General features: G+C 45.5%; 2 protein-coding genes, 1 long non-coding RNA gene and 1 other non-coding gene across 8 annotated transcripts; 3 read left to right on the top strand and 1 right to left on the bottom strand.

Annotated features, from left to right (window-relative positions):
* Positions 1-1,389: 1,389 nt before the first annotated feature.
* TCF24 (transcription factor 24) lies at positions 1,390-9,191 on the top strand. The gene is made up of 5 exons (XM_065668386.1): positions 1,390-1,762; positions 2,809-2,894; positions 3,822-3,913; positions 4,805-5,214; positions 8,130-9,191. The coding sequence occupies exons 4-5, from the start codon at positions 4,831-4,833 to the stop codon at positions 8,241-8,243; spliced, it is 498 nt and encodes a 165-aa protein (XP_065524458.1). The 5' UTR covers positions 1,390-1,762; positions 2,809-2,894; positions 3,822-3,913; positions 4,805-4,830; the 3' UTR covers positions 8,244-9,191.
* A 2,064-nt stretch (positions 9,192-11,255) lies between these two features.
* LOC136008723 (uncharacterized) lies at positions 11,256-22,034 on the top strand. Of its 4 annotated transcripts, none has more exons than XR_010610209.1 (9): positions 11,256-11,669; positions 12,482-12,597; positions 13,400-13,505; positions 14,140-14,238; positions 14,843-14,979; positions 15,547-15,711; positions 15,828-18,312; positions 21,664-21,807; positions 21,904-22,034. It is a non-coding gene; the product is annotated as an uncharacterized LOC136008723 (long non-coding RNA). The 4 variants fall into 4 exon arrangements; XR_010610207.1 differs by having other exon boundaries at positions 15,547-15,746; XR_010610208.1 differs by lacking the exon at positions 15,547-15,711.
* LOC136009527 (small nucleolar RNA SNORD87) lies at positions 13,976-14,054 on the top strand. Its single transcript, XR_010610589.1, has one exon. It is a non-coding gene; the product is annotated as a small nucleolar RNA SNORD87 (small nucleolar RNA).
* MCMDC2 (minichromosome maintenance domain containing 2) lies at positions 15,296-24,465 on the bottom strand. 2 transcript variants are annotated; one of them, XM_065668385.1, is made up of 13 exons: positions 23,321-24,465; positions 23,099-23,229; positions 22,432-22,627; positions 21,222-21,344; positions 20,928-21,035; positions 19,606-19,734; positions 18,874-19,105; positions 18,157-18,362; positions 17,701-17,861; positions 17,342-17,518; positions 16,653-16,795; positions 15,998-16,107; positions 15,296-15,611 (listed from the first exon to the last, which is right to left on the bottom strand). In XM_065668385.1, exons 1-13 carry the CDS (start codon positions 23,418-23,420, stop codon positions 15,445-15,447), a joined length of 1,983 nt encoding a protein of 660 aa, XP_065524457.1. In that variant the 5' UTR covers positions 23,421-24,465; the 3' UTR covers positions 15,296-15,444. The 2 variants fall into 2 exon arrangements, with proteins under 2 accessions (XP_065524457.1, XP_065524455.1); XM_065668383.1 differs by lacking the exons at positions 23,099-23,229; positions 23,321-24,465 and having other exon boundaries at positions 15,296-15,559; positions 22,432-23,074.
* Between the last annotated feature and the right edge of the window lie 756 nt (positions 24,466-25,221).

Below are 25,221 nucleotides of genomic sequence, written 5' to 3'. Positions count from 1 at the left end.
AACTTTGTGTCATTAAATCCATTAGAGCAGTGAAGGTGAGCACAGCACTCAGGATCTGCTAATTTAGGGTGCTGGGAAGTCTCAGGCAGTTTGGACACCTGCCTGTCACTGACCCCTTCATATTAATGCAGCCAAGTGTCCCCCACTCTCCTTAGATGTCCTTTTGAGCAAGTGTTCCTTGGGCAGGCAGAGCTAGGACACCTCTCTGAGGTGTGGGACAGCCAGCCCCCAGTCAGATCTGGGCACTGGACCCACTCAGTGCTCCTTTGACAGCTACAGACTGAAAGAGGAGCCCGAGGGAAACTGGGTCTGGAAGACAAGGCCCTGCTCCCTACAGAGCTGGTATCAGCCAGCACGTTTTCAACACCAGTTGAGGCTTTGCTCAAGAACTGCTTGTTTGAGCCCCAGAGACTGGCTAAGCAGAGAGGCATCCAGCAAGTGAACTTCTAAGAGGTTTTAGCTGCAGAAAGGTTCTGGGGATGTTCGCTTCCACTGGAGGCAAACCTGGAAACCTCGTCACTAAGACATGGGCCAGGGTGTGAGGTTGGCTCTGCAGGGATGCTTGAAGGTACCTCCACCATCCTCCAAGAGGCTGCAGCCATCATTCTGCCAGGCACCAGGAGGCTGAAGGATGGTCCGTGCTGTGGATGAAGCCCACAATCACGACCTTGTAAACACTGACAGAATAGCTTTGGTCACAGTAACGCCTAACGGAAGATGGGAAACCCCCTACCGAGGCTGCCAGTGCCAGGCAAAGGCCGATGCTGAGGCACAGCTTCAGCTTTAGCACTTAAATTCACCTCCTTTAAGCAGCCGCGGGGCCTCGGGGAGGCACGGCCGGGAGTCCCGCCCGCGGGCAGCTCCTGCTCATTTCCCTCGGTGAGCCACACTCGGGCCGGAGCATTCCGCCCGCTCCGAGCCGTGCCGGGGGCCCGCGGCTGCGGCGACCGCTGCCGGCACCGGGACCGGGACCGGGGTCAGGTGCGCGGCTCCCCGGGCGCGGCTGCCCCCCGCCGGGTGCTCGCCGGACTCGTCCACGCCGCTCCTAAATCGTCCCTGCCGGGGACTCCCCGTTGCCGCTAAAGATTAAGTTTTTGAGTTTCTTGGCTGCAAAAGCGGCAGCAAACAGCTCAGACTTTGTTTTTCTACTGCCCCCGAGGCGTGATTTATTGGGTCCCTGTTATCGCACGATCGGGCTTCGTTCAAAATGTTTCTCCGGGCCGATTCTACACCGCCAGGGTTTATTTTGACTGCCCCTTCTCATTAACGTTACCGCCCGTTAATCGCTCCCCGTTCACTTTGCCCGGCCGCGCCTAGTCCCGTTCGCGTTTCCACCCGCGTGTGGACCCACGCACGAGTGTCGGGGCCCCGGAGGCAGCCACGACCGATCCCCTCTGCCGCGGCCGCGGGACGGAGCCTCGCCCGGGCCCCCCGCCCCGCCGGCGCTCCCAGCCCAGCGGTCGTGTTCCCGTCCTCCCGCTACAACGTTACTTCAGCCTAAGGAAAACAGCGGCCGCGGGATCTCCGCACCGACCCGGGGGAAGATCGGGGCCGCGAGGCGATGCCGCCCCCCGACAGCTGCGTGATTAATGCCGGACCCGCCGGCGAAGGGGCGGTCGCTGCTGCCCGGGCGGGCGGGGGGAGCCCAGCGGCCAGGTGCGACCAGCCCCGCCGCGCCCACCGGCCGCGACGCCTTAAGACCGGCGCCGCGGGACGGGTCGTGCTGAGGCTGCGCCGGGCGGCTCCGCTCCGGGCAGGACCGGTAAGTTCATCCCCGGGACGGGGACAGCGGGCTGTCTCCTACACCGGTCGCGGTGCTGGATCCCCGCCGGGGCCGGGTTCATTCGCTGCCGGTGCGGGATGGGGCGGCCGTGGTACCGCAGCCGGCGGGGGCTCGACGGTACAGGCGGGGTCAGCGACTGTGCTGGCTTCGCACGGAACTGGTGAGATCCTCTTTCACTGCCTCGGAGACAGTGTTTTCGTTAACTGTTACTGAGTTACGCGACGGACGAGGTGTTCTTAAACCCGATGCAAAGTAATGCGGGTTCACTGTATTCTCCCCTAGGAGCAACGGCAAAAGCCGCCAACAAGGTTATCGGAGGCTTTCGCCTATATCTGAGGTTTCCACCTATTTCTTTCTAGTTTGTGGGCTCTGCTTTCGTGTTTCCGATCTTTTCCTGTTGCTGTTTTGTTCACACGGAATACAGAACTAAAATAAGCGTTGTGTTGTTTTCCTGGGTAGACTGATTATGTTTCAAGCTGATTCTGCCTTTGTATACTGTCATGTAAAACCACGAATGCAGCTGCCCGTTTTAGAAATACTGCAATAGGGATGCCTTAGAAAGACTATCAATACTTAAATAAGACTACTTAGAAAGACTGCTTACTACTTAAACTCTCACCCCTGCGTTTCCAGGTCTGCAGCAAGCGTTGGCAAAAAATCGTTGCAATGACCTTAAAATCCAAACCTCTCCCTTTTAAAGGAGGTTACATGGAAACCGGCTGTTGCTCGGGGGCATTTCGTTTACTTTAGCGCTCAGCAACTGGTTTTCGGACCGTGAGGTGTGCATGATCGCGACCTCCTCACCGGGAGGGTGACGCTGCCCACCCCAGTGCGTGCACAGGAACCACCGTGTTTTGGCTGCATGTACGTACACACCTACAGCAGATCCCATGTTTCTGCATAGCTGGTTTTTCTGAGCCATTTGCTGTATGTATATGATAGAAAATCTGACAGAGAACAGATTAATTCAGAGCGAAATCTCTCATTTTCACAGCTGAAATTTTGACCTTTCTTGTTTTCCATAGGCCCAGGATTTCATCTGATGTAGATGTGAAGCTTGTAAACCAGAAATTCCTACTTCAAGGAGTGCCCAAGGAGATGAGGGTTTTAGGTACGTGCATTTTAATGTCCTGTACTTCGTGCAAAAATCATCCCAGTTCTAACTCTGGCTACGTACCAACACAGTGCGGCCACCAGCCCTAGTCCTGTATTGCAGTAGGCAAGCAGGGATTTATATGAAGCTGGTATGTGTTCTTGGGCAATTCAGACTTTTCCATTAATAGGGGAATAATTCCTCATCTTGGTGGGATTTCAGTTGAGTGGCAAATGAGAAACACTGCTGATAGACATGAGCCTGTCTGCAATAATGATTGTTTTCTCTTTGATGTTAAAATGCATCCAGACCTGACTGTGCCTGAACACATGAGAAAACACAGAGGGGAAAAAAACCACATGGCACCTTTTCTTTCTTTAAGTTAAAGGAAACAGCCAATTTAAGGGCCATTTTTCAGCCCTCCCTCAAAACAAGCTCATGTAGGCTTAAGTGTGAGTTTTATATGGGTCATAGATATTATCATAAGAAAAGAAGAGGGGTTTCCCCTTTGTTTTACAGTGATGATGCGCACACGGTATTTCACAGATAATCTCAGCCTGAACTGTACCTCTGTTTAAGAGAACAGTGACCTGAAAAAACTGTGAGCCTCATTAACAGCAAATCACAATAGAACACCCAAAGTAATAATGCCTTCTAAATGCTATCAAACCAGAGCATTGCAAAATGGGTTATCGAGAAACCGTGCCTCCTTTCTGCTAGAAACCTGTGATTTGGTTCTTTGTCCTGGGTTTTGCTGTTACTGGCTGCAGAGGGGCATCTGTGAGACTTTGGTGTGAGGTTGAAATGCTTTGCAAAATCAAGGTTAATTTTTGCAAATTTAGGTATTTGGTCATTTATGTACATCATTTATGGTTTGGTTTCTTTTTAATTGCATAGTAGTTGAACGAAATTAAAAGTTTTGATGGCTTGTTCTTGTTCTTCAAGCTGGGCTGTCACAGAAACAGCTGCTCCCAGCACGTGGAAGCCAGGATCCGCAAGGCCTGGGAGGGCTGCTTGGCTGAGAGCGACAGGAACAGGTATGATTCTAGCTAAGGAATGCTGCACTTTGTGAGCATTGATTGAATTACACTTTACTGCAGAATTAAATGAACTAAAGGCCTGTGAGTGTTACTCCAGGCAGAGCTGGCCGACACTTCTGAAAGCTGGGGAAAGACCTCCCGGGCTTTACATTCAGCTTTGCTCAAGAGAAGTTTTCTGCCATTGTTTTCCAAAGGTTCTCTTGCCCCCCAATGGCCAAAGTACAGTCTACAGGGTTCTTTTAAAGCTTAAAAGTGTAGGGGATAGAGGATTAGCAAGGAAATTTGAATAATGTTAAAAGAGGACAGGAGAAGTCGGGTCCGGATCTTCTAAAACTGTGGACCAAGTTTTGCCCTTCAGAACCTCAGTGCCAAGCTCTGTGGCTCCGTGCTGTACTCTGCCTGAAAACAGTGATTTTTCTTCCTGTGATCTAAACTGGTCACCTGTAAGACTGCTGATGAAATAATTGCAGCTAAATAGAATACATACATATATAGACAGTCCTACATGCCAAATTACACAGATAATGTTTTTTTAAAGTCACATTTAGCCTAATTTTCAGTTGGTTGTGAATGGGAGCCACCAAAGTAGTGCTGCTCAGTAGAGCCTGTTTACAGAAAGGGTTTTCTCAGGAGCTATCTCTGGACTCTGAGGGATTAAAACTTGCTCTATGCAGTACTGTCCAAAAAGTATTAAATACAGTCTCTGAAGAGTTCTGCTTCTGTACCTGTGTGTGGTATCAAATTTGCAAGCTGCAAGTGGAAGAGCAGCTTGCACCGCTGCATCCCGGCTTTTTCTGGCATGGGCAGCACTTGCATCTCCAATAATCTTTGGTTTTGGAGAGCGTTTGCTGCAGGGGCTGGCTCCAGAGATGCTCTTGCTGGTTGCAGGTCCCTCCCTGCCGGGGAAGTCACCGATGGACTGTGGACACTCGCGTGAGAGAGGCGAGGAGACCTCCAGCCCGGGCGCAGAGCCCGATTCCGTGTTGCCTCCTGTTGCCGGCAGCAACTTCTGCACCGCCCCCGTGGCTGGGCGGCAGGCCGGCGCCTCTCCAGGCAGACCCGCTGCCGCTAACGCCGCCCGGGAGCGCAGCCGGGTTCAGACCCTGCGCCATGCCTTCCTCGAGCTGCAGAAGACTCTGCCCTCTGTGCCGCCCGACACCAAGCTCTCCAAGCTGGACGTGCTCCTCCTGGCCACCACCTACATCGCACACCTCACCCGCAGCCTTCAGGATGAGGAGGAGTCACCGGGAGAGGGCTTGGGTACCCTCCGAGGGGATGGATACCTCCACCCTGTCAAGGTAGGAGAGCTGAGGATCAGCCGTTACCTCCTCTCAGTGAAGTAGGGTGGTCTTAGATGGGACTAAAACTTCTGTTTACCTTGCTAATGTTAATATAGACAGGCTGAGATAGTTGGGCTTGTTCATCCTGGGGAAGACTCCAGGGACACCTTATAGCAGTCTTCCTCGTGCTGTGATAGTGCCTAAAGGGAGCCTATAATAAAGCTGAAGAGGGAACTTCTTCCAAGGGCATGTAATGATAGGACAAGGGGGAATAGTTTTAAGCTGACAGAGCAGAGATTTAGATTAGATATTAGGAAGCAATTCTTCCCTGTGAGGGTGGTGAGGCACTGGTACAAGGTGCCCAGAGAAGCTGTGGCTGCCCCATCCCTGGCAGTGTTCAAGGCCAGGCTGGACAGCGCTTGGAGCAACCTGGTCTAAGTGGGAGGTGTCCCCGCCCATGGCAGCGGGGTGGAACTTAGATGATCTTTAAGGTCCCTTCCAACCCAAACCATTCTGTGATTCTGTTCTATGAGTATGCGAGAAGACTGCCTAGGCTAGCCATTGTCTAGGTGCTCGGGGCCTGTTGGAAATGTCCAGGAGCTGTCGCCCTCCAGCTTCAGGGACTTCGCACAAAACTACCAAATACAGCGTAGGTCCAGACCTAGTGGGGCTTGGTCCCTTTAGAAGTAAGTACCAGTACATCCTCAGTCCCCATGTGGGAACCTTGGTGATCGGTGATCCCCCACCAAACCCATCGGAGCCCACTGGAGGGGATGTGTCTGGCTGCAACGCATGGTCCTGTGACAGCAGCCCTGGGGCCGGGCCCACTTTGGCTCTCTCACCAGGCAGCCATGGCATGAAGGGTGGTGTTAATCACTGGCCACATGTTAATCCCTTCTGTGAAAGTGCCTTCCTGATGTGTTCATTTCATGTGGTTAGTGTAGATCTTCCCTTCATCCAAAAAAAATAACACCAGGGCAATGTGGAGGGGACAAGAACAGGGAACTGCTCCTGGGGAGGGTCTGCGGCTGGAAACTGTGTTCACATGCATAGCTCACTGACTGATGGGACTCGAATACCACGGGGTGTTTTCTTTGGCTCTGGTCTGAGAGAGCAAGTTAAGAGCACTGGGGTGGGTTTGTTGTTTGTTTTAAACAGTCTGATGAATTCAGAATGATTTAATTAAGATTAATCTGTGAGGTAATCTTTAATTCCTATAAAGTGAACTTAATTCAGAGTTTCTTATTCATGGCATTGGTCACCGTAAAAAGTGCAATATGAACGTATGCTGCTGAGGCCAGATGATTGATCAACAGCTCCTCCAGAAAGCAAAACCTGTACAGCAATTGGAAGATGGCTCCAATTTCAGAAACAAAAATAGTGTGATGTATTTTCAAGTAAGTTTGAAGCCGCTTCTGTTAGTCCCTTGGTCAGAGTGAAAGGACACAGGTCTCTTACAGTGCTTTTTATCAGCTGCCAACTATTACTTGCAGAAAAACACTTGCAAATAGTTATTACAGCAGCTAAATGACCCAGCTGCACATTTCCCAGGCTGCTGGAATACAGTGATACTGGATTCATTTAAGCAATTATTATATTTTTTAATCTTACAGATGTGCCATTTACCTGCATTTAGTCTTGAAATTCTCTCAGTCCAACCAAGCTTATGTGCTAATTTAATTGTTTTAGTTGGCACTAAGACACGTGTCACAGACAAATCATGTTACGTGATTCAAAAAACCCCAAGTGCAGGGTACGAGAGAACCAGGATGAGGACCTTAACAACATCTGTGTATCAGGCACAGTAAATACAGTGAGGAAAGTATCCAAGTACAGTTGTGTGTTAACTGAACAAAAGATACAGTTAAAGGCTTTAAACTCAGACGTCTCGCTGGTGACAAATTCATTACATCATACTTGAGACTTAAATACAGAATGAGGTTGTATGGTCTTTCCAAGTGAGAAAATCTGGTCTTTAAATAGAAAAGCTGAGATTCAGCTGCAGTATTAAGCCTCTCTAGTTTTTACAGCCATCTTTTTTTTTTTACCCGAGGAAAGATGCCAGCCTAGTCCCCAGTGTCCAAAATAAACTGTGTTCTTTTGGAACAGGAGTGTTTTTCTGCTAGTGATAATTGGCAGCTGATAAGTACCATCAGAGATCTGCGTGTCAGGTATTTTTACATCCAATGTGTATGACAAGTTGTCTTTCAAACATCTACCTCTCCGATAATGAATGGCTTATCAAAGTGGAGCTGAATGCTTCCTCTTTAGAGATGGGTGTCCAGCTGCTGTCTGCAGTAAGGAACTTCCATGGGTAAAGAAACCTAATCTGCAAGTATTTAACACAAATGTAACTGATGACTCTGGCAATCACTGAACAGAAAGATGGGGTGTCTCAGTGTTCATTACCAGAGCTGACAAAGACAAGGAGATGTCAGTGCTGCAGCAATTAGATAAAATTCCCTTTAACAGACAGTTTTTTTGCAACCCCTGTATCGTAGGGCTGCCAGCATGGACGGTACATGCACAGGGCTGCAGTCTCTGCAAGCGTTGGTGTATCCATGTAGTACCTCCAGCACCGTAAAAAGGAATGCTTTGCTTTATTTGACCAATGGTGCATTGGGTATACATGTGGTGGTAGGAGGACTGAACAGCATGGCCCGCTCCTGCCTGCAGGGTCACAGTGGGGTTTGGGAGCAGAGCCTTGTGGTTAAATACCAAAGATAACAAACACCCAGGCTGAAGTTCCTTTCCCTTACCCAGCTTCTAATGATTTTTTCCAACAAGTGACAAAATGGGAACTTCCAGGTGATAGTATGTTTCCTATTTCCTCATTCTGTGATCCATCAACGCTTAAGCTTTGCAGAGAGTGGCATTCCGACTGCAAAGATCCCAGGTGTGTCAGCACTCTGCTTGTCTCCCCTCTCTTGCAGAAGTGGCCGATGCGTTCCAGGTTATACATTGGAGCCACAGGGCAGTTTCTGACTCACTCAGCACAAGGAGATGGTGCAAACCAAGGAGAAACATCGACAGCTTCACAAATCTAACCTCCTTTCTGGCTTTTAAAAATAAATATTTATTACACCTTATATATTTAAGTTAAAAATAGTACCTATAGGCAAGCTGCGATTCCTGAAATACTGTTTATAGAGAAGGAATTGATTCTTAAATGTAATTAATACCTCATTAAGTGAATGTGACGTGTGGTTGGTTCTATCACAGAGTGCATTGCTGGGGTCTGAACAGTGGTATTAGGGAAGGTGACTGCAGCCAGCACCAGCAGAAGCGGCTGCTGGTAGAGTGGGACACTGCACCTCCTCTGGGACAAATGGTGGAGGGGTGTGCTGTAGAGAAGGGGGGAAAAGGCAGGGTGCAGTAGTGGCTGAGAGCAGAGCACTGTGGGCTCAGGTGGAAAGCAAAGGGCAAGCCTCAAAACAGCAATCAGAATCCTGTCTGCACTTTCTTCACTGCATAAAGCCAATGCTGGAAATCCCACGGACCATGGCTGTCACGCAAGGGCTTCATCCTTTGGGAAATCTTAGATGTCCAGAGCTATTCCCAGAAGGGTGGATGCATGTTCACCTCTAGCAAAGACGTGCTGAGGTCTGTCCTGCAGCACCATGTCCAATAGCCACGAGCTGCTCTGCACATGAAGTATCATTTGTGTCAATCCATATGATTGTGGTGCATGTTTAAAATGTGTTTAGGTGTTTTCCCTTGCACAATCACTTATCTGCCCAAGACACTGAGGAGCATTTCTCTAGTCTTTTAGTGGGCCCATGCACTGAAGCAGCTTAACTTCATTTTGAAGCCTGAAGAGTTGGGTTTGTTCATAGCACATTTTTCACTTAAGCGTCATCTGTATTTAGGCAGGAAAAATTGAAACTAAGTGCGTAAGCGCCATCTGATGTGTCTGTTCTGTAAAACACTGTACTACTTGTTATTGCCGAGGTAAACCTTTCATTAAACATTATTCAGTGAACATTATGTACTTACTGAGTTGTAAAAACTGCCTGTTTTTCATTGTACAGGACTGCTAGTTTCTAATAGAAGTTACTCTAAATGCAGAATAGCACTTTCTGAAGACTTCATGATTTAAGTTCTAAAACTACATTTAGGAAAAAGTGAAACAAAAATACTAGGAAGAACAACCTTTATATATACTATATATATATATATATATATACATCAGCTGTATGAGATGAGGGTGTGAGACACAGATCACGCTTCAGACAAATGTTAAATGGTGACACAGAAGCACAGCGAATTCAAACTAGTTTTGTGTGCAACTGAGATCTGAACGGGTGGCATCAGGGGGAAACGGGCAAGTGAAATCTCAGCCAGAAGTCAGCATCAAACCTTGAGCTGCCACTGTGGAGCAGCAGTGTGATAGTAAAAACAGACCATGTGTGAACCAAGCACACAAAACAGCGTGAGGAAAACACGAACTGTGGTGATGGTCTGCATCAACTGTGTGCTCTCACCAAGCACAGAGGTGTTGGTTACTTCATGGGCTCTTAAATAATACACCTGGAAGGGACAGAATTCCAGAAAGGAGGGGAAAAAAAAGTGATAAAATGATAGCTCCCCTGTTTTTAAAGGCCTCTTTCCTCTAAATGTAAATGAATGATTTGGAGTGCTTATCCATGAGGTAAGCATGAAAAATGGATAGGGATAAGGGTTAAAATCATAGGAAGTTATGCATGGATGGTATGGAGAACACATGCCTACTCAAATTTTGACTACAGTAAACGTGTAGTATTCACAATGCTTGGAAGGCAGAGAAGCCAAGCAGCAAACGCCATGGCTATTGTGTACTCCATCTGCAGAAGCTGTATAGCTACAGAGGTGACAGCGCAAGGACCTCAGCAGCATTCTACAGATGCATTAAAGGCCAGTGAGAACCTGCAGTTACAACAGAACTCAGCAGAGTTACCTGAGAAGAACTGCCCATCACTATGAGCTGGGAGGTTTTTTTTCCAAGACATTACTCAGCAACACCTACAAACCTGTATGCCTTTTCCCCCAGCACCAAGACATCAGGTTGGCAAACCCACTTCCTTCCACCAGTGCAGGAGCTCATTTTCCAGGAATCTACATCAGGATCAAAACAGATCCTCTGAACCTCTTTTTGTTTCAAATCGGATGCCTGGATCCAATGCCAGGTTTCTTAGGAACAGTTCATACCCTTGTATACTGAAACAACAGTTTGGCACTGGCACTGGAAACAGGTGCTTAGGAATAAAACTGCGATATTCACACATCGCTATCAGAAGTAACGTAAAGGTCTTAGCAAACCTCAGTTACTGAAATCCCAGCTTCTCCTTCAGAGGGATGGGACCGGCAAACCTCAATGGCCATACCCAAATAACCTGCCTGTGCGAAGCCTCCTGCACATCGACCTTTCCTCACGCACCCTGTTGCGGCCGTAAGTGCAGCACCGTGCCCTCCAGCCACACCCCCCGCCAATCCCTCCCCTCTCCCCGAGCCCTTTAGGACAAAGCATTCCTTGTGCTCTGTAACCACCAGAAACGCGAATTCTCCATGGCTCTGACTTCCCGCAGCCTGCCTGTTCAGCGGGGACGGAGGCGTTTTAAACGCCGGCTTGTAGCTGAGACACACCAAAAAGCAAGCGAAGGTGCTCCGGCGCCGGCACTCCTGCCTGTAACAGCCCACCTCGGTTCCCTCAGCGGAACCGCCACGCCGGGAGCCGTCCCGCACATACAGCCCCGCGGCCAGCGGCAGCTCCTCCACACCCCGGTCCCAGCGGTAGCGCCGTTACGGTGGCTGCGGCACGGCTCCGTGCCGAGGACGAGCTGCGCCGCCGGCGGCCTCAGCACGGCAGCCCGGGGCGGCGGGCCCAGCGCTGGGCCCAGGCAGGCCAAACCCCCCGCGCCTGCCGAGAAACGGGCACCGGCACCCTCCCGCGCGCATGCGCGCGCAGCCACGCCCAAGGCGCCGGTCGGGCCCCGCCCCGGCGCCGCGCTCCTTCCCCGCCCCTGGCGGCGGCCTATTTAAGGGCGTCCCGGAGGGGCCCTCGGCCTTTCCTGCGGGCCGGGGCGGCGGGGCGGTGCGTGCGGGCCGGGCTCCGGGCGGCGGCTCAGGCCGGGCGCCCGTGTCTGCGGGGCCCGCGCTGCTGGAGCGGCTCCCGGCCGTGGGGGCGATGCTCGGTGGCGCTGTGAGTTGCGCGCGGCCCCGGCCGTGCCGCAGCCGCCAGCACCGCAGCCATAGCTTGGCCGGCCCTCCCCGGGGCAGCTCCGGCAGAGCGTGTGCTCGTCCGAGCGGCAGAGCCGGTTCCCGCTGCTCTCAGAGGCACCGGAGCCATTCTCTGCCGCTCAGCGGGGTTGGAGCTGGGTGCCCCTTCCCACCCAAACCGGGCGGTGGTTGTGAGTTCTGCAGCGAAAACCGGTGTAACCTCAGGAGCTGAAGGTGCGGGTTGCTGGCACCTTAACGGCGTAAGGCGTCACTTAAAGGTGAGCAATTATCACCCTCTTGTAACTTTCGGCTGCCAAGCGTAGTGGCTGTGTGCTGACACATCCAGTGACTGGATGCTGGAGTTGTGGAGTGCAGGCTGACACCCGGCGGCCACAAAGGGACGTGTGTGCGTTGTGAGAGTAAGAGGGGCCTTGGTAGTGTGTGCTGCTCTGCTGCCAGCGAGCCGCGGTGGTTGCTCTGTCTCTTGATTCATCAAGTCTTCAAAGGAATGACAGATCAGACATCTAGAGAGACTCGGTTTTGCTGATAAATCATTTTCATCGGCAGATGCATGTCCTAATCCTGAAGATAAATGGCCTCGTTTCCCCTTTTGGGAATTCGGCAGGTGCAGTATGGTGACCCTGACCGTGCACTTTGGGCTGCTGGCACAGATACAGAATGGGGGGGGGGAACATGACCCCAGGGGCTCAGTGGTCTCTGTGACCATGCTTTCCTGCCAGGGCCATTGTGCGAGTGCTGACCCCTTACTCAGCCAAGACAGAAATGGGTCAGTAGTGGTGGGTGAGCTGGGGTGCTCCTCTCCCCAGGGATGGCTGTTCCCAGGATCAGTGTAGCATTCCTGCAATCAGTCATTCTTGACGCGGGAGCTCTCTAGGTGAATCTTGTCTAACCACCAGCTCAACTGGTGCGGTCAGTAATTTTTTTCCCCAGGTAATGACAGAGGCAGCAGTGAGGTTGCTGTTTGTTTGACAGGCTTACTTCCCCCAAGGAACTGTCAACGCTTTTGGCTACTGGCTCAGCAGTGGAGTTCTCTAAATGAAATGTCTTTGATTTCTTTTCACTGTTTCAGGCAGCAAGTGAAGTTATGAGATGTTTGTTACTGGCTTTGGAAATCCTCAGTCTGGACCCTGCCATGCTGTTGCCTTGCAAGCAGAAAGATGTCACAGGAATTCTGGAGCTACAGAAGTAATTATTTCGTCCTGTACCTAAATATGTTGAGGAAAGCCTTCCGAAATCTAGAGTTCTGAAGATGTTTTTTGGCTTGTAAATTCTCTTACAGGTGGAACAGGGAGGAATATGCTTGCATGTAGTGTTAAGAGGTTGAAACTCAATAACAGAAGCTGTTATGCCAGCTGTAAAACCTCCCAGATGTGCTCCAAATCAGGTGTAACCCAAGAACTTTGAAGGAATTGTAAGGGAGAGGTTTGTAATAGTATCGGAGAATCTAGTTTTTAACTGGGGTGAGAAACAAGGCTTCTGCTGTGGAGAACTAAGTGAGAGATTGAAGAACAGTGTGTTTGTGTCACTGCCTTTGCTGGCACTTAGCTGTGTCAGTCTGTTGGAATATATCCTGAAGGGAAAGGTGGCTGCAGCACTGAACTTCACCTCTGGAAAGATACTTGGCACCTGGGGCTTGAATTAACAGGGAGGGACCTGTATTTCTGTACCAAAAGAGCTTTTTTTCTCTTGCTCCTAGCTCTACTGAAACCATTCTGTGCTTAACAGTTACAAACAAGGCTCTCCTTCAGCTTATAGAAGTGAGTCTCTTGAGACAAACAAATCCCCTTGTGTCTGATACCTTGGGAACATTACAGCAGCCTTACAACAGGCAGGAACTTGTTTGCTGGCATGATGATGATCACTCTTTGCCGTTTACCCAGCTGAAATGTGTGATGAGCAGTGTTGTATCTGAGGTGCCAGCTAATTAGGAGGGTTTTCCCAGTTTGATTTGCTACCATCAGTTCTGAGTTTATTCATCATTTTAAAGGTGCTGTGACATCAGATGACCTTCTCCACTGTCTCCAATACCTGTGTATGAACATACAGCCAACCGTAGACTCCATCCACCTCTAGAAGAATGGGTATTTATGGTGGTAAGTTGCTTTTTTTACAAAGCTAGTTAAGTAACTGGTAAGTGGTCCTGGTGAAGGCCTGTAGTGACCACACTTGCTGCTGCCTGAAGCTGTGCAGGCTTCCATCAGCAGGAAGTGTCGCCTGTTAGGGACACTTCTGGACTACTGACTGACTTTGTTGTCCTTCAGTTGTGGTACTGCTGCTTGTCTTCTAATTTATTGCTTGAAACAGCCCAGAAGAAACTGGGGAGAGGTGAGGATAAGACCACATAGGATAGCATACTGAGCAACCTTGGCTAGTGGAAGATGTCCCTGCCTGTGGCAAGGGGGTGGAACTGGATGATCTTTAAGTCGCAAACCATTTCATGATTCTGTAATAAAAAGCTGTGCTTCTGTTAGAGAAAACCCTTTTCTGAGGATGTACCTTCCTTAATACAGCTTTGTGAAAACAGTGATTTTTAAAGGTGTTATATTATTTTAGGAGAACTTTTGCTGGCATAATGATGAAATCTTTGCCGTTTACCCATCTGAATTTTTTCTGATGTGTATCTTTGACTCTGACATGCCAGTGCAGTTAGCATCTTTGTGTAAGATCAGTTAAGGGCACAGAACACTGATTTTGAAAATCTTTTTTTTCTGTTGTTGCTGTCCTTAGCTTGAACACAGCAGCCTGAAATGTGGAGTTCTGATGTGCTTGGAAATGCTTTCCTGGCCCTTCCTGTTCCTTGGAAATATGGCTTGATTCAACAGCAAGGCAAGGGTGCAGCTGTTCTGTGAACAATCCCCAAATGATGTTCAGGTCAAACTCTAGAAAGGGAAATGGTCCTGTGGGCGTGTGAAGAACTCATACATATGAGTATTTGAATGTACCAAATAGAACAAAACTGAATAAATCAAGTGTTAAAACCTGTGGGAAAAATTGTCTAAATCAGAGTGGTTTTGGCAGTGCGTATATGAGTAAAATCTTGGGTTTCTGTTTTCAATGACTAGTTTTTTGTTGAGGCGATGCGAGCAGTACATCCTGCTGGATACCCTGGGTAGGAGTCTCACCAAGCAAACCTTTGGTTTTCAGCTTGGCAAGAGCTGACAGAAAGCCTATACAATTTTTCTGCTGCCTTTTTTTAACCAGGGCTGTCTTGGACATAAAACTTGGGTCAGTGTTCTCTCTACTGCCATATCCTTGTTAGGAAGATGGAATTCAGGAAAGTCCATAGTTGTAAAACCATATGGTGTCTTGAACACCTCGTCTTCTACCACACCATTCTTTACACTGGTTTTTGCAGTGAGATAGAGTTGATCTCAGTGAACTGCCTACCCCCCAGGTTGTCTAATAGCTTTTATGTTTCACTTTCCTGTAGGGTTCTACTCTCCCCTGCAGTCTCTGCACAGTAATGTGGAAATACTGAGGTTTTTTAGACTGCAAGAGCACACTGGGCATCCCGCGCTGATATGGTGCTGTAATGTGAAACTAAGACACAGAACATCAAGCAGCATGGTGAGGCTTTTATACATTTTACGATTTACAGAGCATGAGTAATTTAAGAAAGTTGGCTTATGCTGGGAACCTACCACCCCTCATTGGGTGGTATATTTAAAAAGAAGCAACAAGAGAGACTTTTTGGAGACAGATTCTAAACTCCTGGTTTAATTCTTAGTTGTACTCTTATTAAAAGTCCTGCGTTACTCCTCACTTAGCTGTGGATGAACAGTGGTAACCAGGAAGTAAAGTTCAGGTTCTGGCTTTATTCTGTAGCTGTGGCCTCTCAGGATGAAGATGTAACTCCTGCCTCTCAAACAACACTGTCACAAAGTTTGTAATTAAATCTTGTCAACCATGCTTTATTCCTTAGCAAACCAGCACTGAACTGTCTGACAAAAGCACTAAAAACTATTAGTTGTGCAGTTCTATCTGCAGTCTTGGAAGCCTAAAGATTCAGGCTTTACTTGCACAATGGACTTTTCACTCTTCATTAGTGTTAATGTGAATTCCTGGGCCATATGCACCAATGAACTTGAGCAGTTGATGGTGACACTGCATGAGGTAACTGTCTCTCTGTTGCAGGGAGTTTTCATCACTAAGGTCAAATGGAAACAGAGGATTTGGTGCTATGCATAATGCAGACTTGCCTAAGCAAAGAAGAAAGACTTGTGATAAAAGATGTGATAAACTTTTGCCAGACCTTCCATTTGAAGGGGAAAAAAAGCTGTAACACAGATTATTTAAATGGTAACATAGAAGATTGTGTTATGGAGTGTTACATGGTAATCCTTGTCTCAGTGTCAAGTTTGTGACTAAGATAAACAACATCAAAACCCCCCAACCCTTGTCTTCTGTTTCCCCAGGGAGGGAAATCTGCCAGCATAAAGGACAGCACTGACTGCGTGGCAAAGTCTTCAGTGCAAGTTCTGGACTTTGATTTGAAGTGAGCTATTACTACAATTGATGATAAAAACTTTTTTCTAACTGACAAAATCTGAAAACTCTGTACTAAGACTAGAGTTGCATTAGTTACCGTGTTTTAGGGTCAGAGATGATTCAAGGAACAAGATGGCAATCAACGCGTCTTCCTCAAGTACTTTCTTTCTTAAACTTAGTTTAGCATGGGCCTTAGACAGTGAAATCCTGAGAGATTAATACAAGCATGTCAGAAATAAATATTGTGGACACGAATGTAGTATGTATTGTGCTGCTTCAAGCACTTCCATACCTCAAAAGTTAACGCAAGTGGGGTTTTCTTGTATTTTGCCTGTGTAACTCCCCCAGATACTGTGCAGTCACCGACAAGGTGTGTGTTACTAGGCATGATTTTCTTATGCTCTGAAAGCGGTGGAAGTTGGCGTATTATATACTGTTAATATCTTTGTTTGCATAACACCAAGCTGTAATAACTAAAATCCCATTTTTGTTTTTCTAGATAGCTTTAATATTGAAAATTGCTTCTTAAATCATGGGTTTTGCCTGGCAAAGTTCTTTAAACTCCCCCCCCCCCCCCCCCAACATCAATATATAAAATAAATGGCATTTACAAATGGTGAGATTCTTTATGCTTGAACTTTTCAAAACTTGAGTCCTGTCTCGATTTGTACTTGGCAAGCACCTGAGTAGCTCAGCACAATTTCTATTTGAAATGTAGGTGTGTTTCCTTTACTATGAAAAGTAGAACATACAGAATTTTTAGTGCAGATGCTGATAGTGTTGATCCATGAATAGAATCTCTTCTCACTCTGCGACTTGCAAGATAGTAGCCCTGAATGAGGCTTTCTGCTTCTGGACTCAGTTCAACATGAAGATTCTTAGCAAACGAAATAAACTGGAGAGGGGGTATATGTTTTAATATTTAACTGGAAAATGAAGAATTTACCTTTTTTATACCTTTTAACATGCCAGTGGCATAGTAATGTAGTTTAGGCAATATATTCTACAAATAGTTTTTTAAAGATAGCTGTCACCATTCAGCTGTGTATAAGGAATGGATCTTGGATGCTAAACAGAATCATCTGTTAATTATTCTAGAGGCATTGACAGTTTATTTAGAATGGAATACTAACTTTTACCACTAATTGTACACTACTGCGGTCAAAAGTAGGTACTGGGGATCCGTTCTCATGTCAGTGTTAACCCAGGATGTTTTTCAGAAGCAAGATCAAATGGAATTTATTATGCTGGTCCTTTTAAGGAACTGAAGCTAATGTTATCAATGATCCTGTTAGTGCTGGTGGGAATGTTGGGTGGGGTGGGGAAAGGTAGAGAATGAGTGTTAGCAGTCTGAATGTGTGGAGAGAACCTTCCAATCCCAGAAACTGTATGATATTCCCAGGTATAATGCACTTTTAAATTACTGGGTAGTAGTTGTTACCTCCTCGTAATCCTGCATTCTGAACTGCTGGGAGACTTCGTACAGGATGGCTTCAGGATGAATAGCTTTTTTCAAGATGTGGTGTACCAGAGGTGAAGATTGTTGGCATGAAGGAAACTCAGTGTGTATCAGAAGTCCAAATCCATCTACAAGGTTAGGTGGAATCAAACTCATGTCCTAGAGGGAAGACCCAGAGAAAGAAAACGGCTACTTCAGTTTAGCATGATGAGCTCAAGTCCCTGAAGATGTGACTTATTGGGAAATACAAATTTGATTATGGTTATTTCAACTCATGAAACAATAAAAGTAAACACATGGCTGCTGTAGTACAGTTAGTCATAACAAGGCATGTGCTTTACCATCTGTCCAATTAAAAAGTTGTCCTTTTGTATATGTTTCTTTGAGGAAGAATCCACATAAGACCAAAAGTTGGTCTGAAGCGAAATAGTAACTTGCTGGTCAGCCTCTTCTCCATACTTCTTCCCAGGAATGAATACTGTTGTTGTTCTGCTCTCTAGCACTAGGATAAGAAAAACTACATCAGTTTGACTTTAAATCCTAATCCCCTCCCCCACCCCCATCTGAAACCAGTCACAATTATGTAGTTACTGAATTGTCACAATCAATGGAGTGATCTCTGCTTGTGTAAGCTTACAGGATCTGGGCTTTTTTGTCCTGTTTGTTTTTTTTACACAGACTTACTAAAACCAGCTTAAAGCTTTTCACAGCATTTGAGGGCCATAAGCTGGGAAACAAACCTAGCCATAAATTTGCATGTTTGTTTTGTTCTGTCCCCTCATTAGGCGTGAGATTACCGGACTGTAGAAGTTCAAGTTTATCCTTTTTATATGAAGCCAAGTCTCCTATGTAGCAGATACCACCCTTGGCCAGCACAGCACTGCAGGCTTGAATACTAGCGCTTCCAGTTCCGTGTTTGTCTTTGGACACGGAAGGGAAAATGTCACTGTAAGGTGGGTGTCGTATGCCACGAGGCAGAAGACAGAGGCTGTAATTCAGAAGCCTAAACGATTAAACAACTGTCAGTCACAAATTGTAAAATTATTGTTCAGTTTTCAAAATCTAACAACACTTTATAATGGTATTTATGTATATTAAGACTCAGAAGCAACAACAAACCCAATGTAAAACCTAAACATAAAACCAGTGTCAAAACTTAAATGTTTAACTTTGTGTCCGAAGTACACAAACATAGGAGGCCAAGCAGACTCTGCAACAGCTCCCAGCAGGACTGTATTATGGATTTAACATGAGGCAAATCGTGGCTTGCAGTAGAACTAATTCCTAAGAAGTCAAAGAAGTCTCAGAATTTAACCCTATATTGTTAATTCCTGTTCCTCTTCTAAAGAAACTTTTCCAGCAATCTAGAAGGGTAAGGGATTAGTAATCCTGACCATCTGGGATAAATAAAAAGGCTGGGTGGGAACTTGCAAGCTCTGTGTGCACTTACTATTATTTTGAAAAATACTCGTTTTTTCATTCTAACCTATGTGAAAAATAAGCAATCTCTTTACCTATCAATTACTAACGTGTCAGTTGTCACAATCAACAGATCCAGGTAATCTGCATTTTCTTCTTCACACGTCTGTACTAGACTCAGCAATATTGCCAGTTTGAGTGTATTGTAAGTGCCTGGTGGAACAACTTCAGAAGCAAAGATATTGGCAAGGATGGCAGTAAACCTCCAGCATGAACTTGCAGTCAGTGACAGCAGATACTTAAAATTGTCACTGACAAAAGAAGAACCTAATGAAAACAAAGTACAGGTTAACAAATGCTTAATAAGGCAGCGGTGCAGATATATCAGAACAAATCACCAGTTTAGTCTTGATGCAAAACTGACCAAAGAATTATTATGTTTATGTATTAAGCACAGATTTAGAATGTAAACCTCTCATACCATTAATTTTACTACTAAAAGCTAGCAGACATGATCTACTAAAACTGACAGACTAAGAAAAGAATAACAAACTGAAATATCAGGTTTATCTAACGTATGATTTTAAAATGGTTTTCAATGGATAGGAAAAGTTGGAAAGAGAAGTTGAAAGGACTGCAGTAAATAATGATGTAGTTTCCCAATGTATGGAAAGTGGGCAAAGGAAGATGTTCTCAAGGAACAGAAAGCATTGCAGACAGTAAGAAAAAAAGTCCCAGAGTGGTTTCATAACCTGGGCCTCCAGACAACAGAAAACTACCAGTTCTCAAGATTTTGTTCTAGAAGATTTTTAATGGAACTTGCTTACCACTTGGTTTACAGAGCTGTATGCTATTGATTTCTATACATGCTGTAGCTTGTAAGCCATTTTGTACACAAGCTGGAATTCCTATAATCTTGTAGTGGTTTCCTATTTTCATTTTATTGGCCAGTTCATCTAGAAATAAAAAAATGGAGCGGGAGGGGAGAAACCTGCAGATGTGTGAGGTATAAACCAGTTAGTTAAAAAGACATGGTCAGAAGCTGGCATTCTGAATGGTTCTATTTTATGCAGAAAATAACAGTTGGCTGCCAGGTTCAGCATAACGGACTAGAATAGAATGAAGCATACAATTATAATTGATTAGTGTAATAGGTGAGGAAGGCACAAGGGGTGAGGAAAAGCAGACTCCCGATAAAGAAAATGGATGATGCATTTAGCTTTGCACTGAAAAGAAAATGCATAGTTGTTTGCAAGTATGCATTCCTACTCTGAAACTTCTGGTCACAGTGGTATCAGTTACTGTCCTACATGATGTCAGAGAAAAAGACCCAATAAAAAGGAGAATTTCCGAACGACACACAAATGCCTTTGGGAAGATTTGTATTTCTGTGTTTCATAAATAAATAAATCACATTTATTTCTGGGAAAGGAAAGCCACATCCAGCCATGTCTGAATCTCAGCTGTGGGACCTGGTCTGACCTTACTGATTACTGAAGCCAGTGGAAATCTAATGCATGCAGAACTCACGGTATCTCATCCACTGGTGTTTTCATTATTTTCATCATTTTATTATTATTAGTTTTTTCCTACTTAGCTTTCAATAAATTAACTATATAATTCCATAGACTTTTTGAATGGTGGGCATTTTGCTTTTTTAAGAAAATTAATGGAATTATGTTGAGGAGTTGTGATTTTAGTTGGATATGCACACTGGAAACCATTTAATGTTTGCAGTGCAAGGTAGTGGTAGTAGAAGCCAAAATCCTGATGGAATGTGAAACACAGCTAGATTGGGGAATGATGTTAAAAATGGATGAAGTTAGTACAAATCAGTGTGACCAAAGGAAGTAACAAGGAGGAAAAACCAAGCTGCAGTTAGGATGTGATACTGCAAAGCTGGCTGGGGGATTTTACTTAGATAGAAGTGAACACAACAGTTTTGCCATGTGCATTCTTCAATCACCTGTGTACACTGTTTAGTCACCTACATTAATGCATTTTTTCCTCCTAATCTTATTAAATAACTGCAATATAAGTTATGATTATCACCATTTTGTCCAGAGAAATGGGCCTATAAGGCAAATGAAACAGATTGTTACCATTCAATTCTAAGCCATTTTTTACAAACCTCCAAAATTCAGCTTACCTCTCAAGAAAACTGTGAAGGTCTGAATCCTGAAATGTGATTTATCATTGGAATATCCTTTCAAAGCGTTCAGAACTTTTGCATCGATCATTTCAACTATTTGCTTATCTTTCAAAACAAAGGCAAAGAAAAGGGTAGTTATCTAGAAAACAGTATGGCTTTTAGTATTTTTATTAAATGACTGGTTTATTTTATGGTTCTATGATTTTCAAGCTTTTTCCGTTTCACCATTTTGCTTACTTACTGTTTAACAGAAGGAGGAAAGCAATACAGATAAAACTACATAGGTCCTACCACCAAGTACTCTAAACTTCATGTCTTCCTGCAGTGGCGAAGAACACAAACCACACACAAAATCATTTCTCACTGTGGCAGATTCTGTAGCTCCAGGCAGATGCACTCTTATGTACCTAAACCCTAAAAAGAAATTATTTATGGAACATTTAAAATGAGGACATGGTTTCATTTTAAATTTCCCATTCTGTATAAACATGATACCCCATCTCTGGAAGTGTGCAAGGCCAGGGTGAATGGGGCTTTGCGTGGTATAGTGGGACATGTCCCTGCCCATGGCAGGTTTGGAACCAGGCGATCTTTAAGGTCCATTCCAACCCAAACCGTGCGATGATTCTCTGGTTAAAATACTGGACATTGAAATGCCAAATGTATCGTGTTTCTTTAGATGAGCATACGTTCATGTACTATGCCTCCACTAAAACGATATCATTTATTGCAGGCTGACCACAAGATGGCAGTAGTTCCTACGGCACATTTGCAAGCAAAACAGCTTGGGGCGGCCTTCTGAGCGGCGGGACGGAAGCCACTGCCGCCTCTGCCTGGCCTGGAAATGCCGTGGAAAAATGGATATTCATTACGAAAGGTACGTGCCCTCATAAAGGCATCACTATGATTTATTCTGCAGTCTCCTAACTTTGGGATTTGGCTTTTCTTTTATTATTCATGGTCTCTCTTACAGGAAGAAGCAGACAAAAGAGCCTTAAAAGCCCTTAAAACCTAATCCTGCAACGATGCAAGCAGTTCAGTAATATTACTGAAAGAAGTTGTTCTACTGAAGTGAGCTACTTATTAAAACAAACTTGTTCTACACTGGCAGTTTTTGCCAGTCACTTAAGGATACTGTTCTACAGTATACAAATACACACAGACACACAGTTTCCAAGGGAAAAAAGTATTCTGCTAGTTTAGCTTTTTTTCTTTCAGTTTATATGAGAAAATATGTATGCCAATATAATTTAATGAATTATCTTCATCATTAGGAAAATGGATTTCTGGCATAGCTGTGCTTCCAAAACATTTAATAATGCTGAGCAACCACTGGCAGGGTCCACTGCTTTCAATTACCAGAAATCATACTGTGCTCATCACAAAAATATATGCATAATCAGACTGCATAGAAAAATGCCTTTGTCACGCTGGGGTTTTAGCTCTTAAATTAGCAAAATTATTATAAAGCTTCTGAAATAGTACCAATTTTTTTTATTACCTTTAGAAAATTGGCAGGTTTCCTCAGTACAAAGAAATCTTGCTCCTTGTGTATATTTCGTTACAATTCCCATCGCAATTGCTATTCCTTCAGACATATAAAATCTTAGAGATGTGTAATTAAAGGGAAACGCAGCAAGACTCAGAACATAACTTGGTAAAGGTGGCAAATGGGTTGGTTTCAGCAATACACTGATCTAACAAGAGACACAATCACATTAATACCATCAAAATATTTGCTTGTTTGTTTTAAACCCACTTTACTTACATAGACAAGCACACAATGTGATATATGGCTATTAGAAAAATCAGAAATGAATGAAGAGTAATGAGGTTTCATATTAATTATCTCTAAATTCTTGGGTGAGATTTCCAGCTATTTTTCATTACAACTAATACTACAATCCAAGGGAAAAACACTAAATGAAAAGTTAATATAAAAATACTACTAGTTAATACTTCACCATACTTGAAAGATTTAAGATCTAAATGGAGGAAAACTGCAGCCTCACCTGGGCCTCTGTCTGCAGTTGTTCAATTAATGATAATGTCTTAATAGCTATGAAGCACACCTGTGATTGACAAATCATTTCATTTTAGAAAGGAAAATCTAGTTAAGATGTAGAAGATGTACTTTTGTCTACTCTTGCCTATCAGGCTGTACTTACTGACTGAAAAATCTGTGCGGCTTGTATAGGATTATGAAGAATGTAGTTTCCAAGAGTTGCGTCTAATTCAGCAATATCAGAAGGGTTTATTGAAATAATGAAACGATAAACAGCATAACTTTGTTTTGAGTCTGTAGGAGCAAAAATTATCTCAAATAAAAAATAACAGAAGACTTACGTAACATTATGCATTAATTTAACAGACTGTCTGTTGAGTAATACCACTGTATTTTTTGCAATCCTGCACGAATTTCTGAAGGCCACCACTTCTGTCCAGGTAAACAAGGGCAACTTCCCTCATCTTCTGTATTTCACGATGCATCTTCCAAGAAAGACCTTTGCACTATTTATCAAAATGTTGGGCTAAACTGTGAAGAAATGGATGTTAGAGCTGGCCATGCTATGCTAACAATAAAGGGAAATATTAACAAAGCCAGACAAATAAGTCTCTTTTTCAAACTATGCAATTCTCTAAGGATTTTTAAAATTCAGTGGAAAGTTCTTTCCAATGGCTGAAGCATTCCCAAAGTAAATCCCTGAAGAATGCTCTGGTGTTTTCTTTTCTCAGTGATTTACTTCACTGCTGAATTCCCTAACCCATGAAATGGAAGCTTGCATTTAACTTAACCTCCCCTCTATATTTTATAGGTATAATCATCCTATCAAAAGTAGGACTTAAACACTTCCCTTACCTAAGAAGTCTGTCTTAGCTGCTAGAAGTGCAAAACTGGACTACATCTTCTCCCCTTTTTAAATCTAACTTTCCTACTCTGCTGTTACCTCCTGTATTACCCACTTAAGGTGCTGATCTTGCACACACTTATTTCCAACCATGTACACAGAAGATCAGTCCCAACTCCCACAGACAACTACAGTTTTGGATTGGAGGCTGTGCTCTTCAGTGCTGTTTTCATTGTGTACCTCTGCATATTTATTTTCTTTTTAAAGCAGAATCTCGTGCCACGAAGCACTACTTTGCTGAATTTAGAGGGAGGATTACTAAGGCCAGAATACAGCATTTTGTATACACGTATCTGTTTTACTGTCTTACAGACTTTCTTCCACAAAGCGTCCTTTGTCCTCTCTGTTGATGACCAATATGAAATGCCACTTCAATCTTCAAAAATAGATTTAGCTTCCTGGTAGAGGGTAAGACACACAATTATTGGGCTGATGAGGAATCAAAGCGCATAGCATGTGAAAGATCCCCTGTAGTTCACAGAACTGGCTTTGGGAGGACAAACAGATCAACATCAGAGATGAGTAACGGAATACTAGTGCAACACTAGTGCAGCAGCAGTGCAAACTCTATTGACTGACAGTTGTATGCTGTGGCCTGGTAGATGTGTTTAGTGCCCTAAGTATCACATTTTAAACACAAGTTGGAAGATATAGTAGAGATTCCTCCCCCCCCCCCCCCCCCCCAGTTTCTTTAGGTTTACTCCTACATGATTAGCTATTCATCCCTCAAAATGTTTATCAAGAAGGGGTTATAGAAACACGCAGATCCACCATACCTCCCCTCCCGTGTTCTCCAGGCTAGAAGGGACACCCAACACGACTGGGAAGGCCTAAACTATGACCCAGGTCATGGCGCACTAAATACTGTCATCACCTAAGCACCAGACAGTCTGACCAGTCCCACCACGGGGGTGACGGTGTTCATCGGGGCCCCCCAGCCAGCGATACCCAGCGCCGCCTCCTGGCTTCAAGCTCCTGCCACACGCACACCCCCTGCCCACCCGCCAGACCTCACGGGCGCTGCTGCCCAAGTGCTCTGCGGGTTCCTACGCCGCCCTCTTCAGCCCTGCTGCATCGGCAGCGGTGGGTACAGACCGACCGGGCCCTTCGCACCGCGGAGGGCAGAGGGGCCGGCCGCGCCGCTTACGAGGCGGCACCGAGGGGCTCCGCAGCCTCCGCCTGGTGCCGCTCCCTCACGCCCCGCTCGGCCCAGGCGGGAGTGGCGCCCCAGCTCTCCTCACCCCGGCCTCCTGAGGCGCCGCTACCGGGGCCCGGAAGGGCAGCGCCGGGGTTGGGAGCGGCTCCCGAAATGCAGCGGCTGCACAAGCACAGCCGCCAGCGCCTCTCCTGGAGGACTCTGCCCCGTCAAGCATGGCTACTGT

Source organism: Lathamus discolor, chromosome 2, assembly GCF_037157495.1.
Source record: "Lathamus discolor isolate bLatDis1 chromosome 2, bLatDis1.hap1, whole genome shotgun sequence".
Classification (NCBI taxonomy): Eukaryota; Metazoa; Chordata; class Aves; order Psittaciformes; family Psittacidae; genus Lathamus; species Lathamus discolor.
The sequence above is the reverse complement of the archived record's forward strand: the minus strand, read 5'-3'. Positions and strand labels throughout refer to the sequence as shown.